Here is a 24,670-nt window from a genome sequence, read left to right on the forward strand (position 1 = left end):
GCCGAATCCACTTAGCGACAGTGGATTTCGACGCTGCCTGTTGTTTCTTAGGATCCTCTGGCAGAATAAATAAGACATCAGTCTGACGAATCTGAGCAGTTTTCTTTAAAATAGATTTTCACTGCTCTCACCACATCAAGACAATGTAGTGACCTTTCTTCCCTGGAACATGGTTTTGGAAAAAAAACTATGGCAGCACAATATCTTGGTTCAGGTGAAAACCTGAAATTACTTTTGGCAAAAAGCCTGGACGAGGGCGTAACACCACTCTGTCCTCATGAAAAATCAAATATGGCTCTTTACAAGAAAGAGCACCCAATTCTGAAACCCTACTTGTCGAGGATATAGCAACCAAAAATACCAACTTCGTTGTCAGAAGGACTAGGGGAATATGTTGTATCGGTTCAAAAGGCTGTTTTTGTAACACAGACAAAACTAAGTTTAAGTCCCAGTTTAAGTTCAAGGGAGGTTTGACGGGCGGATTAAGCCACGTCACCCCTTGTATAAAGCCCCGGACTAAAGAATGAGTAGCAAGTGGTCTTTGAAATAAGACAGATAAAGCTGAGACTTGGCCTTTAATAGTACTTAAGGCCAATTTCATTGTAGAAAGACAAGAATTCTGCCTATGATATACCTCCGAGGGTGGCAACCCTTGGATTCACACCAGGAAACATAAGCCTTCCAGACTCTATAATATATACTTCTGGAAGCTGGCTTCCTAGCATTAATCAGGGTAGAGATAACTGACCCGGAAAGCACACGTTTCTTTAGAGTGTGGGTTTCAATAGCCAAGCCGTTAAATTTAGAGACTGTAAGGAAGGATGGAATATCGGTCCCTGAGAGAGCAGATCTGGCCTTAGTGGGAGGGACCATGGGCCCTCCACTGCCATCTTTACGATTTCTGCATACCATTACCTTCTGGGCCATGCTGGTGCCACCAGAATTATCGTTTTTTTTTCCAGCTTAATCCTGCAAAGAAGTCGAGGCAGCAGCTGAATAGGGGGGAATGCATAGATCAGTGAGAATTGATCCTATGGGGTCACCAACGCATCCGTTCCGCATACGAATGGATCCCCTTGTTCTGGCCACAAAGTTGACCAACTTCGTGTTGAACCTGGATGCTAAAAGATCCACGTCCGGAGTCCCCCATCTTTGGCAAACAGCCCGAAATATGTTGGGGTGAAGAGACCATTCCCCTGGGAATAACTGCTGGCGACTTAAATAGTCCGCTTGCCAATTCTCTACTTCCGGAATAAGGATTGCAGAAAGGCATGGAACATTCCTTTCTGCCCAAGTTAGACTATGGTTCACCTCTCTCTGTGCTGAGAGACTTTTGGTGCCCCCTTGGTGATTGATATAGGCCACAGCTGTGGCATTGTCGGATTGAATCCTGACAGGACAATCCCGTAACCTGAAAGTCTAGGCCAGACGTACTGACGAATCTCCAGGATATTGATGGGCAAGATTCTGTCAGTTCTTGACCACTGTCCTTGGACAGTTGTCTTTTCTAGTACTGCTCCCCAGGCTGAAAGGTTGGCAGCCGTCATTACCACTTTCCAGATGACTGGTCTGAAGGATTTTCCTTTCAGCAGATTCTGGGTTAATAACCACAAAGTGAGGCTTTGGGCCACTCTTGGGGACAGCCGCATTGGGCAAGTCTAAAGCTTAAATTGTTTTGTTACAAGCAGACAGGATACAGTTTTGCAACAGTCTTGAATGGAACTGGGCATAGGGAACTGCTTCAAATGAAGCCACCATGGTTCCTAGCAACCTCATGCAGAGGCGAATGGAGGGATTGCCATTTGAACCCACGCACCAGCTCTCTTGTTGATCTTTGCTCGAGGCAAGAACACCCTTTCCTGGGCTGTGTCTGTGATCAGACCCAAGTACTTCAGCCTTTTTAGCCTAATTAGGTATTAAGGAAGATTTCTCTAGGTTGAGTAATCCAACCCAAACTTTTCAGATAGTTGGTTGTGGTGCGTAGCTTTGCTCCAAACGAGTCACCGATTGATCTATAAGTAATAGATCGCCTAGGTACACTACGACTGTTATGTCCTGTGCCCTTAACCAGGCTAGAGATGGGGCCAGCACCTTGGTGAACACCCGGGGTGCTGTGGCTAGCCCGAAGGGCAGGGCTACAAACTGAAAATGCTGCTGTTCTAACTCGAACCGCAGAAACTTTTGATGAACAGGAAATATAGAGACATGCAGATATGCATCCCTGATGTCGATTGACGCCAGAAGTTCTCTTCCTAGAAGGATAGAAACTACCGACCGGATTGTTTCCATGCGAAAGGAGTGAATCTTCAGGAATTGATTTAGCTTTCTTAGATCTAGAATGGGTCTGACATCTCCATTTGGTTTTAGTACCATGAAAAGATTTGAATAAAACCCCAGACCCTGATCTTTTGTGGGGATCTGTATGATCACCCCTTGAGATATTAATCCGTCTAGAGGCTGAAACAGAGATTGTTTCTTCTCTGGAGCTTTGGGAACGCTTGATCTCAGGAAACGAGGCGGTGGAAAGTCCCGAAATTCCAGCTTGTATCCCAGCGTTACCGTGGAGATGACCCATCTGTCCTGAATTTCCTTTTTCCAGACTTCTGAAAATTGCAGAAGTCTTCCCCCTACCTTGGCGAGAGGGGTGGCCTCTTCATGATGAGGCTTTAGTATTCTGTTTTGCAGATTTCCTACCCCAGGGCTTCTTTTGAGTCTGGGTCTGACGGCGGAGGCCAGGCCATCGCCACTGCCTAGAGGCGGAAGCCCCTGATGCAGGAGAAAAGGCTTGTTTAAATGAAGGGCGTTTATATTTTCTTTTGACTGGTAAAATAGTACTTTTCCCACTAGAAATTGTCTTGATATATTTATCCAAGTCTTCTCCAAACAGTTGCTCCCCATGAACGGGGAACCCAGTTAGGTTTATACATGGTGTTTCACTGACCAATTTTTCAACCACAGAATTATATGCATATGTACAAGCATAAACGCAAGGCGGGATGCCTGGTGAATAGAATCTTTAATGGCATCTATGGCAAAACATAATGCCTTAGGTAGTTCAGCCAAATCCCGAGCTTGTTGTGTAGGAAGCTCTCTAAGGGCCTGTTTAAATTGGTCCTTTAGGGATTGGCAGATGCCTATCGCAGCGACTGAGTAACGGCACCTGCTATGGAAAAGGCAGATTTTAGCAGGGATTCCAACTTATCATCTGTTGGATCCTTTAGCATCTGTGCATTGACTACAGGACAAGTTAAGATATTATTCACATTGGAAATCGCAGCGTCGATTGCTGGTACTTTCCATTTTTTGGAGAATTTCTCCTCCAGAGGATAAAGAATTGAAAACCTCTTATGCCCTGTACACACGGTCGGACTTTGTTCGGACATTCCGACAACAAAATCCTAGGATTTTTTCCGACGGATGTTGGCTCAAACTTGTCTTGCATACAAACGGTCACACAAAGTTGTCGGAAAATCCGATCGTTCTGAACGCGGTGATGTAAAACACGTACGTTGGGACTATAAACGGGGCAGTGGCCAATAGCTTTCATCTCTATTTATTCTGAGCATGCGTGGCACTTTGTCCGTCGGATTTGTGTACACACGATCGGAATTTCCAACAACGGATTTTGTTGTCGGAAAATTTTATAGCCTGCTCTCAAACTTTGTGTGTCGGAAAATCCGATGGAAAATGTGTGATGGAGCCTACACACGGTCGGAATTTCCGACAACAAGGTCCTATCACACATTTTCCGTCGGAAAATCCGACCGTGTGTACAGGGCATTAGGAGGGAGAAAATGCTTATCAGGGTGATCCCATTCAGTAATGCATGTGCTGGAAAAGCATGCAAAGGATGGGAAGGTTTTAAAGAACCTAAGGAAGAGGCCGAGTTTTCATGAGACTCGGTTAGAGGCAGCATGAAAGTGGAACGAACCATTTCTGTAAGAGATTGTATCAGCAATTTATCAGATTGAGAAGCTGAAAAAGGTTAATCTACCGTTGTTTCCTCTGCAGAGGAATCATCGGTTTGCTTTTCTTTCTGACTGATTGAGGGTAACAACTCATCGTGTGCCCACTGTTCCCCTTGCAAAGCTGAAGTGGGGGAAGGGGACCTAGTACGCTTCCTATCCATTTGAATGGAGGAAGTAATTAAAGCTGCTAATCTTTCTTCCAGACCCTGGAGGGAGGAGGAAAGGGCATCTTCAGTCACGTATACAGGTGCTGAGATGTGAGAGGCAGCTGCACCATCAATTTGTTCCAATGGCTCACCCTGAGTTGCCATAACTGGTAATTCAGGCGAGGATGAGGGCGTGGAAATACAGCTCGAGATCCCAATGCCTGGGGGTGAAACCTATATTCTTTTGGCTTTTGTGGTGTCTTTTTTGGCAGGCATAGTCCCAAGTACAAAAACAGAGGCGCTATACAATTTGCACTAAATCGCTGAAAGAAGTCATGACTTTAAAAGCCGCTATAAAGTTCAGCCTAGTGCTGGAAAAAGAGAGTGTCCTTTCTGAATCAGGAATGCCAGTTTTTGCAACCCATACGTGTCCCACAGCTCATGTGTCCCTGTGTGCAGGCAGCTTGTTTCCTCCTCATCAGCAGAGGAGAGACTAACACAGCTGTATTTATCTGCTTTTAGACTGGCGTGCCTCCTCGTGGACGTTCACGGCACCTGCGTTTAGGCCCCACCCCCTCAAAAAAAAAAAAAATTCTGCCCCCTTTTTTATTTAAAAATGTTTCCCACGCCTGAGCGCAGAGTTTTTCGGATCCCAGACCCAACACGAGGGGGGGGGCAGAGACTCCTGCAGTGAGGCACAGATATGTAAAAAATTCAGCCACAGTAAAAAACTTTTAGCGGTAAAATATCGGGACCTCCGCATCCCCCATGGCGGGGTGGGTAATGTAAGGGGGGTGCAGCGCTGCTGTCCCCCTAACCCTCTGGTCCCATCAGGGGGAGAAAGACATTTTTTGCAGATTTCTTTTTTACCTTGCAAATCTCCCTCCACACGCTGTGCAGCCAGACACGGGCTGAGCCAACAGTGAAGAGAACAGAGTAAGGTATGTGCATAGACTCCATCTAGTGGAGATTTTAAGGCATAAAAACATTTTTTCCTTTACATAGATGTTTTTAATACCCAAGTTTCTTCCCTTACCTTGTCTTCGCCACAAAATTTTACTGAATTAACAGAAAATCCAACCTTCAACCATCACGGCAGGCTGCGTTTAGCAAAACTTCAAGGACTGGGTTCCTAAAATGGGATTCCAACTGCCTTGGGCCATGTATAAGTGCCCCATCAGGAAGCTTTAGGTAATGTAACAAGACCTAAGCCCTGGGCTCCTGGGGTCCAGCCCTACAAAGAGAGGCGTTACAGGCAAAACCTCGTGCTTCAGCTACGAGGTCCCAGGTACCATCCATCTTAGGCCTCAGTGGCACTTTGGATGGATCTGGCTTTTTATGGAGGAATTTAAATCCAGCATGGATCCCTCCTGGAGCTCCTCAGAGCACTTCTTCACTCGTGACCAACACCTAAGACACTGGCAAAAAAACTGATGTGCTCCTGGAAGGAGGAGGGGTTAAAGGGTTATATAGGGAGTAAACTTCCTTTGATTAGGTTTACCAGTGTCAACACCTGAAGGTGGCCTATAACCCATTAATTACTTAAGGCACTGTGTCCCATGATGTACGATAAAGAAATATTGTTTTAAATATGATAAGATAAATATAATGAATATTTGCATAATGTTCATTATAATCAGCACTTTACTTACAAACACCCTACATGCTGGCCTTAGATTTGACATGTCTGCATTGGACAGATAAAAAAATTCAAAGGGTCACCTTAACTTACCATATGGGACACTCCAAAGTCTTCTGCATGACAGACAGGACATCGTGAATATCTTCAACGTGTTGAGTTTCACAAGTCATTCTCTCTCTCTTACTATAAAAAAAAAAAAAAATGCACATATTGGTCATTAATTAGCGGAATAGTAAAATACTTAGTGTAACTCTGACATTTTAAAATATTTAAGGACTCCGCAATTTAAGTTTCTACAATCAACTAACATTTAGTTTTCCTTTAAAGAAAAACCACCACATTTGCCATAAAAGTAACAATTTCTACACAAGCTATTTTTTAATATAACTACCTTTATTACATGTTCCGCTCACATAACATGCCGATTTTCTCAGGATTCTGCACTACTATTCTGCACTGAGTTACTTAGCTACATTGTTAGTTGGGTCAAATTAAGACTGAATCATCAAGATTTGTTTTTCTTTTAGTTCAAATACTCTTTTGTAGAACATTATATATAACCTCTAACGGGATATTTAAGGCAATGAAAATTTGTAAATTTACTTAAAATCAATTTTATTGTGGATCAAGAAAAATTATTTATACAAAATCAAGATAAGTAGAAAAAATTGGTGTAAAAAAATTCCTATTGCTAATAGTGCATAACTATATAAAAACAATATCAAAGAAAGGTGATACAGCACACCACTCAATACAATCACCACAGATGAGAACCGTGGCGTTGAGTGGTGAATTTTCCAACGAGTTTCAACCTGTATGTTTTTATGATAAGTCTTCTTCAGGGAAATGCATCACATTCTAAAAAAATCAAAAAACGTCATATTACTATTTATATTACTCTTAGTCAATGTATTATAATTCCTGTAATATGCAGAGGTTCTAACACTCACATCCTTCCCGGATATCTTGTGGACAAACAGAGGTTCCCAACAAGGGTGGAAAGTACCAAGTCTCCAAAGATTAAGTATCCTATAGCTCCTACAAGACGGCTGGAAATATGCATTAAATCCAAATATTTGGCGTATTCAGCATCAAATAGTGATAGCTGTGTAAAGAAAAAGGGGGGCATAGTTAAAAGGAGGCCACAAGCGATGAAGGGGGAGGGAGGGGAAAGGACAGAAATGGGAGGGGGGGTAGGGGGGAAAAGACACATCTCATCCCCCAGCCCCTGTGCATCTACACAGACCCCTCATCATCCTCCAAATCCCCAAACCTCTTCCCTAAGGCAAAAAAGTTTTACAAACTTCCCATTTGCAACAGTCAGCAAGTTGGAAAAACGAACACTTACTGTTGCCAGATGTCCAGTGAGAAGAGCTCCAGGGACGATAAAGAAAATTAGGCCAAAAGTCCACCCTGACATCCCTCGGTGGTTCCCGAGGGGGGAATGATGCCGTCTTGCCGTCTTTGGCGTCCTTTATGTGATGTGGGAGGGGGCTGGCTGCCGCGCCAGCCAATGGCGTGGCTCACAGGCCCTGACCGCCCTTCAGTATGCTTAAGTGTGGTGACGCTAACCGTCACCACGGTAACTAATGACGCCGTAAGGCCACGCATGCGCACCACTACCGCGTCCGCGACGGACGACGCTGCCGGGTAGCGCATGCGTGCCGCGGGGAGCCTGCATTGAATCCCCCACGCAGCCCGCAGCGTAAGCGGCCGGCCCGCTGTCATTTTGAGAAAGGGCTGTGCCCATACAGAAGTTGTAACCTCCCAGGCAAAAAGGAAAATCCCCATAAAGGAGTGAACCGCAGGACAGGATCGCTCTCAGAGAACCCCCTGCATGTACCCTTATACAGAAGGGAACATACTGTTGTAATGTATTCACCCTCCCCTTTAATCCGCAATATGCGGAAAGAGGGGAGGGGAGAAAAAGAGGGGGGGGGGGGGGGAGAAAAAAGGGTATAATAAGTAATGGGCTAAATTTGAATAATGGGAGAATTCATGTAAAAAAAAAATAAATAAATAAAAAATCACACAAGTCCCCACATGCACTGAGATTGTAAAAAAGGGTGGGGGGGAGACTGGGACTAATAACCACCGACACGAGAGACTCCCTGTCTGGGGGAACAACCCAAGGCAGGGAGAGATTGGAAGGCCCCCATGTATATCTAACACGAGGGCCCCCCTGTGCCGAGTAGGGTATAGGATGCAGGGGGTATGAAAAAACCCCTGTCTATGAAAATCCAAGGAGACTGGACCCCCCTACTAAGTTAAACCCAGAGATACCCCAGAAGGGGGGGCAAAGTGCAGAGCATGACCAGGGACCCCTGGTTGTGGATAATACATTGAACAAAGAGAATGTTATCATATGGATATAGTTTGGAAGGGCTGGAACGCCCAAACAGGAGATAATACCTCTAATCAAAAAGAAGAAAAAATTGTACAAAATAATAAGAAGGAAAACATTCAGATCAATATCTTAATTCGTTCCATCTAATAATTGAAATTGAAGAAACTCCCCTAGGAGAAAAATATCTCTATCTGATGCCTATACATACACCAGGGTTACTCATGGAGAGTAACCCACATAAGGAAGGATTTAGAGGAATTAAATTGTGGCCCATCTAGAGGGAAGAGTGACCACTGTAATGGAGAGTAGGGGGGCATCTTAGTCGGTTTTGCCCAACCCAAAGCCCTCCAAAAAGGGCCTGAAACTCTCAGTTTCATTCAAACCAGGGGGGGTGGTGGCCCTAAGACGCCTGATCCAGCGCATCTCACGCTGGAGCAGGATCTTGTTCCAATCACCCCCCCTGGCCGGTATATGGAGTCTATCCAGAACTGTAAAGTTAACCTTGGGCATCCTGTAGTTATGTTGTTTGGCTACATGCCTACCCAACAGTAGGTAAAGATTGCCTATGCCCATGCTGTGTATATGTTTTTCCACTCTTTTGGCAAATTCCTGTCGGGTCTTGCCAACATAAAAGGCCCCACAATGGCATTGCATTAAATAGACTACCCCCCGTGTTCTACAGTTGGCAAAGTGTCGCAACTGGAAAATCTCCCCACTAGGTAGGGTTATCTTGGTTCTTTTTCCTATGACTCCACATTGTGCGCACGATCCACATGGGTATGTACCCCAAGTTCTACAGGGATCTCTTCTCGCACTTCCTTTATATTCACTCTGTGTGAGTGTATTGCCTATGGAACCGGATTTTTTGTAGGTGATTAGAGGTCTTGGTGTTACTAGACTGCCCAGAATTGGATCCTCCATGAGAATTGACCAGTGTTTAGAAATTATTTTCCTTATTTGTTTGTGTTCATTTGAAAATTTCAAGATGATTCTAGTCGTGGTATCTGCATTTTTTGGAATCTTTTTCTTTTTAAAAATCATGTCATGTCTCTATATTTTTCACACGATTAAACGCTTTCTTGAGAGCTGTCTTGGTGTATCCTCTCTCCATCAATCTGGAGGTTAATTCATTAGATTCTCGTTGGAAATCCTCCTGTGTACTACAATTCCTTTTTAATCTTAAGAATTGACTGAATGGAATGGATTTTTTCAGTGGTTCTGGATGAAAGCTGTCTGCGTGTAACAGTGTGTTACCAGCTGTCTCTTTTCTATACAACTTGCTTGAGAGTCCACCAATCTGGTCTTTAAAGATGGCGATGTCCAAAAAGTTGACTTCTTTGGGATCATACGACATGGTGAAAAAAAGGTTAAAACTGTTTATATTCATGGAGTTCAGGCAGTTTCTAAGTGCCTCTTCGGAGCCATCCCAGATGATAAAAATGTCGTCTATGTATCTCTGCCACATACAGATGTGGTCAGAGAACATAGACGACCCCTCCCCCAGGTACAGGTTGGCGTATGAGGGTGCACAGCACGTCCCCATAGCCACTCCCTGCACCTGGAGGTAGTGGGAGCCCTTGAACAAAAAGGTGTTGTGTTTAAGAATGAATTCAAGCATCTGAAGTATAAAGGCATTGAACTTCCAATCAGTAGTAGCTCGTTGCCTCAAGACGTGTTCAATGGCTGCTACTCCAGCATCATGGGGGATACTATTGTATAACGATTCCACGTCGATGGTAACTAGGAGGGCCGAATCTGGGATGACCAGGTTGTCCAAGATTTGCAATAAATTAATTGTGTCTTTGGTGTAGGAGGGTAAGTCTATAACATGTGGTCTGAGATGATGATCTATAATCTGACTGATGCCTTCTGTGATGGAGCCATTGCCCGAAACGATGGGCCTACCGGGTGGATCATTCAATTTTTTATGCACCTTGGGTAGGGCATAAAATGTAGGCATCCGGGGGTGCTTTATCCATATGAATTCCCACATTTCCCGGTCGATGATCCCCTCGTTGAGGGCCTCATCGACCAGGTATAGGAATTCCTGGTTGAATCTTTCCACTGTTGCCAGGGAGACTTTCTTGTAACATTTAGTGTTGTTAAGTATGTTAAGGCACATCCTTTCATAGTTTTCATTGTCCATCAGGACAATGTTTCCCCCTTTGTCCGATGCCTTAATTGTGATGTTCATATCGTTCTTAAGTGTTTTGAGTGCGTGTTGAAGTTCTGGACTAAGATTGTTTCTGGTTGTATGTCTCTCCAATTTCTCAATTTCTCTGGTTGTCTGCTTGACAAACAATGCTATCGCTGGGTTAAGGTTGAGAGGTGGAAATCTATGTGATTTCTTTTTAAATTTTTTATCTGTATTTTTATACAATCTCACATCATCTTCTTCTGACTGCTCGTCATCACTCCCCCCGCTTCCTAATTCCTCATCCCATCCATCTTCCAAAGCATTGTTCTCTTGTAGTAGTAAGTTTAAATCTCTAAGAGCTTTGAAGTCAGCTGTTTTCAGATTCAGTGCTAATTCTGATTTTGTGGTAGTTTGTTGTTTGGTGTATAAACTTTTTAGTAACAACTTCCTAGCAAAGAGGTGAATATCTTTGGTGACCTCAAAGTTATCCATGCTTCGATTGGGGCAAAAGGACAGGCCCAGGGATAATACTCTTAGCTCGGCTGAGGTTAATACGTGGGAGGAAAGATTAATAACATTTAGTTCCCCTTTGGAATTTGGGGAGTCGTGGGGATCATAGTTAGTTGTGTGAAAGGCACCGGATTGAGTGGCGGTGCACTGTTCTTGTCTAAAAAACTGTCAAGTTGCATTTGTTGGGTCTTGGTAATAGCTCCCTGATCTTTCTTGTTTCCTTTCCCTGTCGTGGGAACGGAGCCTCGTAAGTTTCCCTGGGTTCTACCTTTATTCGTATTGGATCCACTTCCTCGTTGTGGTTCCATTGTTTCATGATCGGTGGTGCGTTTTTTATTTGTTTGTGTAATTTCCCCCTCTGTTTCCTGTTGTCTTCCCCCGTAGTCCCTTTCTTTTGCCCCGGAATTGACCCACATGTGAGGATGCTGATGAGGAGGAGTTGGAAGGTGTGTCTGATGAGTAATCATTGGATCTGTTGGTACTATCCTGGTGTGGAATTCTTTGATTCCTTTTTTTCAATCTTTTGTTATTTTCTGTATTCCACTTATAAGCCCTACCCTCTCTGAAGGCATTTTTATCTCTCCAATATTTCTTTTCCTTCTTAATGAGAATGTTTTTGCCAAAGGTCTCCAGATGATCCTTCAATTTCTTTTCATAGGTTGCATAGTCTTCAACCTAGAGTGAATATAAAGGAAGTGCGAGAAGAGATCCCTGTAGAACTTGGGGTACATACCCATGTGGATCGTGCGCACAATGTGGAGTCATAGGAAAAAGAACCAAGATAACCCTACCTAGTGGGGAGATTTTCCAGTTGCGACACTTTGCCAACTGTAGAACACGGGGGGTAGTCTATTTAATGCAATGCCATTGTGGGGCCTTTTATGTTGGCAAGACCCGACAGGAATTTGCCAAAAGAGTGGAAAAACATATACACAGCATGGGCATAGGCAATCTTTACCTACCGTTGGGTAGGCATGTAGCCAAACAACATAACTACAGGATGCCCAAGGTTAACTTTACAGTTCTGGATAGACTCCATATACCGGCCAGGGGGGGTGATTGGAACAAGATCCTGCTCCAGCACGAGATGCGCTGGATCAGGCGTCTTAGGGCCACCACCCCCCCTGGTTTGAATGAAACGGAGAGTTTCAGGCCCTTTTTGGAGGGCTTTGGGTTGGGCAAAACCGACTAAGATGCCCCCCTACTCTCCATTACAGTGGTCACTCTTCCCTCTAGATGGGCCACGATTTCATTCCTCTAAATCCTTCCTTATGTGGGTTACTCTCCATGAGTAACCCCGGTGTATGTATAGGCATCAGATAGAGATATTTTTCTCCTAGGGGAGTTTCTTCAATTTCAATTATAAGATGGAACGAATTAAGATATTGATCTGAATGTTTTCCTTCTTATTATTTTGTACAATTTTTTCTTCTTTTTGATTAGAGGTATTGTTATCTCCTGTTTGAGCGTTCCAGCCCTTCCAAACTATATCCATATGATAACATTCTCTTTGTTCAATGTATTATCCACAACCAGGGGTCCCTGGTCATGCTCTGCACTTTGCCCGCCCTTCTGGGGTATCTCTGGGTTTAACTTAGTAGGGGGGTCCAGTCTCCTTGGATTTTCATAGACAGGGGTTTTTTCATACCCCCTGCATCCTATACCCTACCCGGCACAGGGGGGCCCTCGTGTTAGATATACACGGGGGGCTTCCAATCTCTCCCTGCCTTGGGTTGTTCCCCCAGACAGGGAGTCTCTCGTGTCGGTGGTTATTAGTCCCAGTCACCCCCCCGCCCTTTTTTACAATCTCAGTGCATGTGGGGACTTGTGTGATTTTTTATTTATTTATTTTTTTTTTTTTACATGAATTCTCCCATTATTCAAATTTAGCCCATTACTTATTATACCCTTTTTTCTCCCCCCCCCCCCCCTCTTTTTCTCCCCTCCCCTCTTTCCGCATATTGCGGATTAAAGGGCAGGGTGAATACATTACAACAGTATGTTCCCTTCTGTATAAGGGTACATGCAGGGGGTTCTCTGAGAGCGATCCTGTCCTGCGGTTCACTCCTTTATGGGGATTTTCCTTTTTGCCTGGGAGGTTACAACTTCTGTATGGGCACAGCCCTTTCTCAAAATGACAGCGGGCCGGCCGCTTACGCTGCGGGCTGCGTGGGGGATTCAATGCAGGCTCCCCGCGGCACGCATGCGCTACCCGGCAGCGTCGTCCGTCTCCGTGGTGACGCTCAGCGTCACCACGGATCGGTCGCGGTAGTGGTGCGCATGCGCGGCCTTACGGCGTCATTAGTTACCGTGGTGACGGTTAGCGTCACCACACTTAAGCATACTGAAGGGCGGTCAGGGCCTGTGAGCCACGCCATTGGCTGGCGCGGCAGCCAGCCCCCCGCCCACATCACATAAAGGACAACAAAGACGGCAAGACGACGTCATTCCCCCCTCGGGAACCACCGAGGGATGTCAGGGTGGACTTTTGGCCTAATTTTCTTTATCATCCCTGGAGCTCTTCTCACTGGACATCTGGCAACAGTAAGTGTTCGTTTTTCCAACTTGCTGACTGTTGCAAATGGGAAGTTTGTAAAACTTTTTTGCCTTAGGGAGGAGGTTTGGGGATTTGGAGGATGGTGAGGGGTCTGTGTGGATGCACAGGGGCTGGGGGATGAGATGTGTCTTTTCCCCCCTACCCCCCCTCCCATTTCTGTCCTTTCCCCTCCCTCCCCCTTCATTGCTTGTGGCCTCCTTTTAACTATGCCCCCCTTTTTCTTTACACAGCTATCACTATTTGATGCTGAATACGCCAAATATTTGGATTTAATGCATATTTCCAGCCGTCTTGTAGGAGCTATAGGATACTTAATCTTTGGAGACTTGGTACTTTCCACCCTTGTTGGGAACCTCTGTTTGTCCACAAGATATCCGGGAAGGATGTGAGTGTTAGAACCTCTGCATATTACAGGAATTATAATACATTGACTAAGAGTAATATAAATAGTAATATGACGTTTTTTGATTTTTTTAGAATGTGATGCATTTCCCTGAAGAAGACTTATCATAAAAACATACAGGTTGAAACACGTTGGAAAATTCACCACTCAACGCCACGGTTCTCATCTGTGGTGATTGTATTGAGTGGTGTGCTGTATCACCTTTCTTTGATATTGTTTTTATATAGCTATGCACTATTAGCAATAGGAATTTTTTTTACACCAATTTTTTCTACTTATCTTGATTTTGTATAAATAATTTTTCTTGATCCACAATAAAATTGATTTTAAGTAAATTTACAAATTTTCATTGCCTTAAATATCCCGTTAGAGGTTATATATAATGTTCTACAAAATTGTATGGGATGATGGCAATGACATGTCCATACCACCAAGGTCATATATATAAACTTAGTTCAAATACTCTTGATTAACCACTTCAGCACCGGACCATTTGGCAGCTCAATGACCGGAGGACAATTGGGCACTGCGCTGCTTTAACTGGTAATTGCACGGTCGTGCAATGTTGTACCCAAATGAAATTTGCGTTCTTTTTTTCCCACAAATAGAGCTTTCTTTTGATGGTATTTGATTGCCTCTGCGATTTTTATTTTTTGCAATATAAATGGAAAAAGACTGAAAATTTAGAGAAAAAAAATGATATTTTATACTTTTTGTTATAAGAAAATCCAATAAACTCAATTTTAGTCATACATTTAGGCCAAAATGTATTCAGCCGCATGTCTTTGGTAAAAAAAAAATATGTCAATGAGCGTATATTTATTGGTTTGCGCAAAAATAGGATTTTTAAAACAGCTTACCTGTAAAATCCTGTAGTTACTATGTGGGGTTATAGGCCACCTTGGTCCATCACTGGCACGCCCTAAGACAAAAAGTGCACTCCCTATATAACCCCTCCCACTACTGGGAGTACCTCAGTTTTGTAGCAAAGCAATAAACGTGTATACCAAGAAGGGAGGGACCTCTGTGTCCCCTGATGTACTTCAAGGAAAAGGATTTTACAGGTAAGCTGTTTTAAAAACGCTATTTTCTTTTCATACATCAGGGAACACAGAGCCATAGTAGTTACTATGTGGGATGTCGGATGTCCTATAGCAATGCCAACTGAAGGGAGGGAGACGCAACAAAAGTAGGGCAACAAGATACTAGAGGACTTATACTGCAGCCTGCAGTACACTGCGCCCAAAGGCGATATCCTCATGACCTTTTTTTTTTCCTTATAGAGTCTTTTATTAAACAAATAAGGGAAAATACATACAGTAGATCATCATGACAGATATCAAGATCAATGGACAGTATTGTTTATACAGAGCATATAACTAAATCCCTTATTTTATATATATTCATGTAAGACATTCGCATTGATACCATGTACAATCGATCCCTTCTATATTACATGTAGTTTATGTTAAATTTGGCTCTAATTACCTCATGCAGGTACATTTTTTAGAGTGAGAAAGGAGACATGAGCAAGAGTAAGAGAAATACTAATAGAAGGATCTGTAGAGCGAATTATATTAGACACTATTAGTACAAGTTTCTGATGATTTGAGCCACCTCTCCCATATCTTATCATATTTAGTAGGGCATCCTCTATGGGAATATATCAGTTTCTTATATGGCAAAACGTTATTGACTTCTATCAACCATTGCGAGAACTCAGGTGGAGTGGGTCTCATACATACTCTAGCTATTACCTTACGAGCAGAAAAAAGTGTTTCATGCAAAAATATTTTGGTGAATTTATTGAATTCTGGGTCAGGAAAAATTCAGAGAAGACAAGGTTTTGGTTGTAGCGTGATAGGTGAACCCAATGTGTCGTGCAAAAACCGTACCACCCGAGTCCAAAACTTTTGGATTTTAGGGCAGTGCCAAAGTAGATGGAAAAAGGTGCCCACTGCTTGGTCACACATTGGACAATTGGCGGATTGGCTGCTTTTATATCTGGAAACCCTGAGCGGCGTGAGGTATGCTCTGTGTGTGATGAAGATTTGGGTGAGTCGGTCTGATAACCTGGGGGATACTAAATTTACATGTATCTAAGGCCTCACTCCATTCGGCATTCTCTAAGAGACTCACCTCTCCCTCCCATCTAGATTTCAAATCATATGCCAATGTGGTTGCTTGTGGGAGTGTTAACATAGCGTAGAATTGGGAGATTAATTTCCTAGGGTCTAGGTATTTTATGGCTGCCAATAAAGGATTATCATTTAAAACAAGATCATCTAAGGCAGTGGTGTCCAAACTATAGCCCTCCAGTTGTTAAGGAACTACAACTCCCATCATGCCTAGTCATGTCTGTGAATGTCAGAGTTTTACAATGCCTCATGGGAAGTGTAGTTCCGCAACAGCTGGAGGGCCGTAGTTTGGACACCCCTGATCTAAGGGGTATTGTGCGTGAAAAGCGTGCCTTAATTGTATATACCTGAAGAACATTTGATTAGGTAATGCAAATTCAGATTTTAGAGTATCAAAAGACTTCATTTTCCCATTATGTGTTATATGAGATAAGTAAACTATTCCTCTAGAACTCCACACTCTACTGTCTTGTATGAGTCTGAACTCGGGGAGTGACTCATTGTGCCATAAGGAGGTATAAGCATGTGGTGATTCGATCTGTAATTTGTCTGAAGCAATATCCCAAATTTTCCTATATTGGTATAACAGGGACCGACGATTATTCATTAGGCTCTCTCCTCCTCCAGCGCCTGTTATTGCCACCAAAGGGTCTGTGACAATTGAGCTGCGAGGTAATACGCGTTAAAGTCAGGAAGTGCCAATCCAGCAAGGTCAGTTGGGTTTTTTAACTTATGCCAAGGGAGTTTGTGCCTATTGTTGCCCCAGACAAATGGTTTGAGTAAGGTTTCCATTATTTTGAAGTGTCTGAGTATCAAGTACACAGGTGAGTGCCAGATCATATATAACATTTTTGGAAGAAGGACCATTTTTACAAGATTTATGCGGCCCATCACTCCGAGTGGAAGGCGGGCCCACACCTGTGTTTTTCGCTTAAGCATCTCAAATAATGGTGTTATATTGAGTGTGATATAGTCTGTTGGGTCTCGAGTGGTCTGTATTCCTAAGTATTTTATGGTATCAACTCTCTGCAGGGGGAGGAGGGCTCTATCTCTGGGTGGTGGAAAGCTGTCAAATCTGGGATTTGTCCCAATTGATCCTAAGGCCAGAAAATGTGCCAAAGCGTTTTATCAGGGCTGGAGCTAATGGTAGGGATTCTTCTGAGTCGTCTAGATACAGTAAGGTGTCGTCTGCATATGTGCTCATTTTCTCCGTCACCTCTCCTCTTCGCAGTCCCACTATCCCTGAATGTGCATGGATAGCTATTGCCAGTGGCTCTGCCGCCAATGCGTAAAGCAGCGGCTACAGAGGACACCCTTGTCTCGTGCCCCTAGAAAGGGAGAATTGTTCAGATGGCCATCCGTTTGCTACTACTCTTGCCACTGAGTTCTGGTATAGAAGTTGGACCCATTTTATGAAATTGGGGCCAAGACCAAATCTGTCTAGGCAGGTCCAGAGGTATCGCCATTCAACTGAGTCAAACGCTTTGGCTGTATCCAAAGCTACGATAACCCTGGACCCCGGGTTGTCGTGTGTTGCCTGTAAATTTATAAACAATCTACGGAGATTAAAAGATGTGTTCCGTCCTGGCATAAAGCCAGCTTGGTCTTCATGTACTAGAGACAAGATAACTGTATTGAGACGTATAGCGAGGACCTTCGCAAGTATCTTTACATCTACCTGGAGTAGAGAGATGAGGCGGTAGGACTCCGGAAGCTGCGGGTCCTTGCCAGGTTTGAGAATTAACACTACTGTAGCCTCCCTCATGGATGCTGGGAGTTCAGAGTCATCAAAATATGGAGTTATACAGTGTCAGTAATCTGGGGATCAATAGTTCCGAATAAGTGGAGTAAAACTCTACGGGTAGTCCATCTGACCCCGGAGCTTTGGATCTGGGGAATTCCGCTAAGGCTTTAAGGATTTCACCTGTTAGTGGGGCTTGTAGATCCTTCATCTGGGCATCAGTTAGTTGGGGAATTGAAAGTTCGTCCAAGAATGCCTCCATTACGGCATCATCACTCGGGGCTTTGGTGGTGTACAAAGCAGTAAAAAAGTCTCGGAATAGTGTTGTTACTTGAGTAGGTTCTGTCACCAATGTATTATCAGGAGAGCAGAGCGAAATCACCACCGGAGGTCTCTCCTCACAATTCACAAGGTAAGCCAGTAACTTCCCAGCTCTCTCCCCATGTTCAAATGACTTTTGCCGGTGGAAAAAAAGTTTACGCTTAGATTTTTCATATAGAAGTTGATCTGTGGCCCTAGAGCACAATTTAAGATTAGCTGCCCTTTCTGGAGTGGGATCCTCCATAAACGCCTTTTTTGCTGAAAGCAGACGCTCAGTAGCTACGTCCATAGCTACTTCAGAGGTGCGTTTTAACCTATTAATGTGTGCTGTAAGTGTCATGCGTGCATGTTTCTTAAATGTTTCCCAGACTATTTGTGATGATGTGGAGCCCTCATTAGTCTCATAGTATTGTGTCCAGTCCGTGGTGAGGTCATCATCTTCCGGAAACAGGGTTAACCAGAAGGGGTTCAACCGCCACGAGGCCGGTGGTCTGTTGTGTTGAAGAGAGAGTTTAACCCAGTATGGGCAATGATCAGAAAGTGATCTAGGGGAGAAACCCGCATCAACTAGTCTGGGTAGAAGTGATTTAGAAAGTAATATAAGGTCTATGCAAGACAGAGTGGTGGGATGCGGAAAAGCAGGAATAAGCCCGGGCTGTAGGATTTCTAGACCGCCACGTGTCAACTAGATGTGGCCTGCATATCAGCGGTTGATAAAATCCATCTTGAGTTGGGTATTGTGGATAGTGGGGCGAAACTTTGCTGCGTAACGTAGCACATTGCAGGACTAAGTTCACTTTCTTCAGGGAGCTTACTAGCCAATTACTTTCCTTCGCCGGAAGAGGATAGCGAGATTAATTTGGAGAGCAGATATCTCGTGCAGTTGGACCCTATGGGGGTCATAGTTGTGGGTAGATTTTCCCAGGAAATCTCCTTGGAGAGTGACTAATAGGGGGAATATAACTTCTTCGGTTATCACGATCATCAGTCAAAGAACCATGTGCATGTGAATAATAAGATCCGTGTCATACGTACTTGGATTGAGAGTGCAGAAGTTTTCAGCTCAGGGGCAAGTATAATAAAGAGCAATGTCTATATGCAGTTTGTTGCCCCGTCTCCCTGCGGAGAGCTAATCAAGGGTGCCGGCAAAACATGGATGAACAGAAGATAAAACGAAAAATAAAAAGTGTTGAAAGTAAGATCACTTATCTGTGTTCTTCTCTTTGTTCAAGCCACGCAATGGCCGCCTCTGGATCTTCGAAGAAATGCGCTCGATCATCACCTTCCACTCGTAGGCGAGTTGGGAAGAGCATTGCTTATTTAATATTTTTAGTGTGCTGGCCTCGTTTTGCTTCCATGAAGGTTTTACGTTTTCGCTGCACTTCTGCAGAAAAATCCGGGAAGACAGCAACCATTTTATTGCCAATGGGGATATTGCCTTTTTTCCCTGCTGAGACAGAGTATGGCATCCCTGTCTCTATAATTGAGAAATTTGGCAATAAATGTGTAGGGGGTGCACCTACTGGTGGAGGTCTGCCTGACATGCGGTGTGCATGCTCCACAGTAAATGTGGGGGAGAACGCCTCTCTGCCATAAGTGTCACATAGCAATGTTTCAAGAAATGTAGGGGGGTCTCTCCCTTCCACTCCCTCAGGGAGACCTATAAACCTGAGATTACACCTCCAAATTCTATTTTCCAGGTCATCTTGCTTTTGTAGAAGCTGGTTCACCTGTAATTGCATGGCCTCAGTAGAATGTTGGAGAGGGGGGAGGGAGTCCTCCACCATGCTGATTTTGGTTTCAGTTTCAGTGACTCTCTCCCTCAGCTTTTGAAAATCCTGCCTCACCAGTGAAATGTCCACTTTTACTTCTTCTATTCTAGCTGTAAGGGTGGACCGACATGCTGCAACAGCCTCTTGGCAAGAGGTAACCGCCTCCAGTACCTTAGCTGTGTCTGTCGTCACGGCTGTTTCCTCCCCCCTCGTGGCGCCACCATCTTTGCCTGGGGAGTCCTTCTCCTGACAGCGATACTGGTCTAATTTTGAGGTCATTGCAGCGGGTTTTTTCCGGCGGCAACATGCTCCCGGTGACTGTCCAGTGTGATGAGGGTCTTTTGTGGTGTCTAGCAGCGGGTACGCTTGTAGGATATGCTCGTAAGGATATACAGCCGGCGGAGCTCAGCTTCTCAGCGTCCTATCCCATGCCGCTCCAGGCCACGCCCCTCATCCTCATGACCTTTTACAGCTACTTGACCAAGGAAATATGGGCAGCTTTAGGGGTCACACTAGCTTTCCACACCCCATACCATCCTCAGAGCAGTAAGAAAGTGGAAAGATTGAATGGCACAATAAAATCTAGAATACTAAAAATGTCTCAGGAAACAGGAATGAGTTGGCCAGACAGCCTACCCATTGCCTTATTCAGTGTTAGGTACACTCCAAGGGGAAACCATGGCCTGTCACCCTATGAGATATTGTTTGGTTCAGGCCCCAGACTGAGTTGTTACTTCCCACAGCAATTACAGCTCCAATCTGATGTATTGACTGATTATGTGACTGCTTTATCTTGAGAATTAACCCGTATCGATTCGCAAGTGTTTTCTTCCATTCCAGATCCTGAGCTAGATACAGGAAGACACAATCTGGTCCCCGGTGATTGGGTCCTGATAAAGAAGTTTCTGAGAAAACATACTCTTGAACCCAGATATGATGGTCCTTTCCAGGTCCTCCTAACAACTACCACATCAGCAAAGGTGGCCGGAAAGAACTCGTGGATACATGCCTCCCACTGAAAGAAAGTCCCTGTACCTGAGGAAAAGGCCGAGGGGACCAAACCATGATTCTGTTTATCCTTTTCATTGTAATCGTTGCTCAGGCACAAGAGGTAGCCATCAAACAAAAAGATGGTATAACACAATTCTGGTATAACTCATCCAATACACATGTTGCCACTTTTATATCCTCTTATGAACAGATAATTCCAGGTACTATGTACAAGATCCGGTCCTGGGATGAAACAGTAAGACCCATGACTGTGTATGTATGCATACTGATTCCTATTGGGGTAACAACTGTGATTCCTGGGGAGCAGTGGGTTGGAACACTGGGGGTACAAACTGGGGGTACAAGCCTGAGAATGCCTTAAATAGAAAGGACAAAAATGGGAAGTCACTCATAGGTAAAATGACAATCAACAAACACACAGATCAGTATTTCACCAAAGAGTTCAGGCTGACCATTGAGAATCCTAGCCCAGGAGATAGCGGGACCTATGTTTTGGGCCTATGGTGGGGAAGTGGGTACCCCAGTTTTAGAAAACCTTTCCAACTGAAAGATATGTTCAATAACCCAGAGTGGGGAGTTCCCCAATCTACATCTAGCTCAAACCCCCTGAGGCCCCATATACAGACATTAAAGGACATGGTGGCCATAGCGGACCCTACCTTTGAGTATACTATGGCTGCAGAAACCAGGTTCTCAGATGTCAACTCGTGGCTCGAGTGGATGAGGTACAGTGCAGGGAAACACAATAAGACCAATTGCTATGTGTGTGGGGGGCTAGACCACATTTGGGAACGGTACCCCTGAACATACCCCCCGAACATGAGACATGTTTCCTCAGGCTATTTACCAACACAACCACTAACTACTCCCTGTGTGAGCATTGGAAAAAAGAATATTCCATAGTCACCAAGACCCCCAAAGCCAGGAGAGGGTATCACCATATACCCTGGCAATTACACATGTTATGGAAGATATCACGAGGGGGGAGGGAACCCCTTGGGAATTTACTATGGATCTTATAGTGAGGTGTCTGCGGATCTGGTGCAAAATCAAGTCCAGTCTTTAGGAGATGTGTACTGGGTCTGCGGGGACATGAAGATCAGAAGCAGATTGACAGGACAGTGGACAGGAAAATGTGCACTGGCCAAGGTCATAATGCCTCTACATATTCTCTCGGAAAACCCAAAGCCAGAAACAAACACACCCAGGCCTGACAGGAGGCATAGGAGTGCCCCAGCAGGAAGCTTTGACCCTCATATATACATAGATGCCATAGGGGTCCCTAGAGGGCTCCCAGATGAGTTCAAAGCAAGAGACCAAGTAGCAGCAGCATTCGAGTCCCTGATCCCCATCATCACTGTAAACAAGAATGTAGACTGGATAAATTACATCTACTATAACCAACAAAGGTTTGTCACTTACACTAGAGATGCACTCCAAGGTTTAGCCGAACAACTAGAAGCCGCTTCACACATGACTTTTCAAAACCATATGGCCTTAGATATGGTCCTAGCTGAAAAGGGGGGTGTGTGTAAGATGTTACCTGAAACGAGTACATACTGTACTTATATCCCAGATAACACTGACCCAAATGGTTAAGTGACTTTAGCCATCCAGAAACTTGGATTTGTCCAAAGAATTAAAGAAGAATTCAGGGCTCACCAACCCCTGGGATCAGTACTTCACCTGGATCAAGGAGGGGGTGACAGGGAATACTAACACAAATAGGAATAGCCATCTTGATAATGGCTGCCATAATCTGCTGTGTTCTTCCCTGAAGTGTGTAGAAAAAGCTGTTGACCGATCTACTCCCACGTTTGTGAACCAGGAAATACCAGATGATGATGATTATGTGTTACACTTCATTACAGTCACTTTCCCCCGAGATGCAACACCATAGGATTACAGGGACAAACAGCACCTGATTGCCGTTCTCTAAGCTGTATCGAGGGGGGTAGTGAGTTAGTCGCTGCTCTTCTCTATATATAGCCCAAAAGAGTTGCTGAGGAGAATGGGCCAGGTGAGTAGGACCTTCAATATGAGGGACAGTATTGTAATAGACAGTTTCAAGGGGGGGCTGTAATGGATATGGTGATGTCATGATGAAATGTCTATTACAATATATATAAGCACATGCTTTATAGCCCGATATATATCAGCTTCTGATTATCAACCTTAAAACATATTCAGCAGATATTTGCAAAGCTTATCCCTCCCTTGCTGTGGAACTGAAGAGTTAACAGAAGGACGGTTAACAGAGAAATCGCACCTACTCCGAAAATACACTCAAAGTTACCACCTTAACACCAATGTTTCAGAAGAAGCAAGAACATTGCAAGAACATAGCTACTTCCTCATATGGAAGCCTACATTTTTTGTCACTATATACACACAGTGGGGACGGAAAGTATTCAGACTCCCTTAAATTTTTCACTCTTTGTTATATTGCAGCCATTTGCTAAAATCAAAGTTCATTTTTTTCTCATTAATGTACACACAGCACCCCATATTGACTGAAAAACACAGAATTGACATTTTTGCAGATTCATTAAAAAAGAAAAACTGAAATATCACATGGTCCTAAGTATTCAGACCCTTTGCTGTGACACTCATATTTAACTCAGGTGCTGTCCATTTCTTCTGATCAGCCTCAAGATGGTTCTACACCTTCATTTGTGTCCAGCTGTGTTTGATTATACTGATTGGACTTGATTAGGAAAGCCACACACCTGTCTATATAAGACCTTACAGCTCACAGTGCATGTCAGAGCAAATGACTATCATGAGGTCAAAGGAACTGCCTGAAGAGCTCAGAGACAGAATTGTGGCAAGGCACAGATCTGGCCAAGGTTACAAAAAAAAATTCTGCTGAACCTAAGGTTCCTAAGAGCACAGTGGCCTCCATAATCCTTAAATGGAAGATGTTTGGGACGACCAGAACTCTTCCTAGAGCTGGCCGTCCAGCCAAACTGAGCTATCGGGGGAGAAGAGCCTTGGTGAGAGAGGTAAAGAAGAACCCAAAGATCACTGTGGCTGAGCTCCAGAGTTGCAGTCGGGAGATGGGAAAAAGTTGTAAAAAGTCAACCATCACTGCAGCCCTCCACCAGTCGGGGCTTTATGGCAGAGTGGCCCAACGGAAGCCTCTCCTCAGTGCAAGACACATGAAAGCCCGCATGGAGTTGGCTAAAAAAAAAACACCTGAAGGACTCCAAGATGGTGAGAAAAAAGATTTTGTTCTGATGAGACCAAGATAGAAATTTTTGGCCTTAATTCTAAGTGGTATGTGTGGAGAAAAGCAGGCACTGCTCATCACCTGTCCAATACAGTCCCAACAGAGAAGCATGGTGGTGGCAGCATCATGCTGTTTGGGGGGGGGGGTTCAGCTGCAGGGACAGGACGACTGGTTGCAATAGAGGGAAAGATGAATGCGGCCAAGTACAGGGATATCCTGGACGAAAACCTTCTCCAGAGTGCTCAGGACCTCAGACTGGGCTGAAGGTTTACCTTCTAACAGGACAATGACCCTAAGCACACAGCTAAAATAACGAAGGAGTGGCTTCACAAGTCCGTGACTGTTCTTGAATGGCCCAGCCAGAGCCCTGCCTTAAACCCAATTGAGCATCTCTGGAGAGACCTAAAAAATGGCTGTCCACCAACGTTTACCATCCAACCTGACAGAAATGGAGAGGATCTGCAAGGAGAAATGGCAGAGGATCCCCAAATCCAGGTGTGAAAAACTTGTTGCATCTTTCCCAAAAAGACTCATGGCTGTATTAGATCAAAAGGGTGCTTCTACTAAATACTGAGCAAAAGGGTCTGAATACTTCGGATCATGTGATATTTCAGTTTTTCTTTTTTAATAAATCTGCAAAAATGTCAACAATTCTGAGTTTTTCTGTCACTATGGGGTGCTGTGTGCACATTAACCACTTTAGTCCCAGAAGAATTTACCCCCTTCCTGACCAGAGCACTTTTTT

The 24,670-nt window shown here is 44.2% G+C and overlaps 1 protein-coding gene across 3 annotated transcripts in view; it reads right to left on the minus strand.

The window, feature by feature from the left end:
- Nucleotides 1-24,670, minus strand: part of BRCA1 (BRCA1 DNA repair associated) — a 589,423-nt gene that overhangs the window by 524,810 nt on the left and 39,943 nt on the right. For all 3 annotated transcript variants that reach the window (XM_073608372.1, XM_073608370.1, XM_073608373.1), the window contains exon 3: nucleotides 5,847-5,939. In XM_073608372.1, coding sequence (XP_073464473.1) covers nucleotides 5,847-5,849 — 3 coding nt within the window. In that variant the 5' untranslated portion in view covers nucleotides 5,850-5,939. The remainder of the gene's footprint in view (nucleotides 1-5,846; nucleotides 5,940-24,670) is intronic.

The sequence above is a fragment of the Aquarana catesbeiana genome, linkage group LG12 (assembly GCF_042186555.1).
Source record: "Aquarana catesbeiana isolate 2022-GZ linkage group LG12, ASM4218655v1, whole genome shotgun sequence".
NCBI classification, from domain to species: domain Eukaryota; kingdom Metazoa; phylum Chordata; class Amphibia; order Anura; family Ranidae; genus Aquarana; species Aquarana catesbeiana.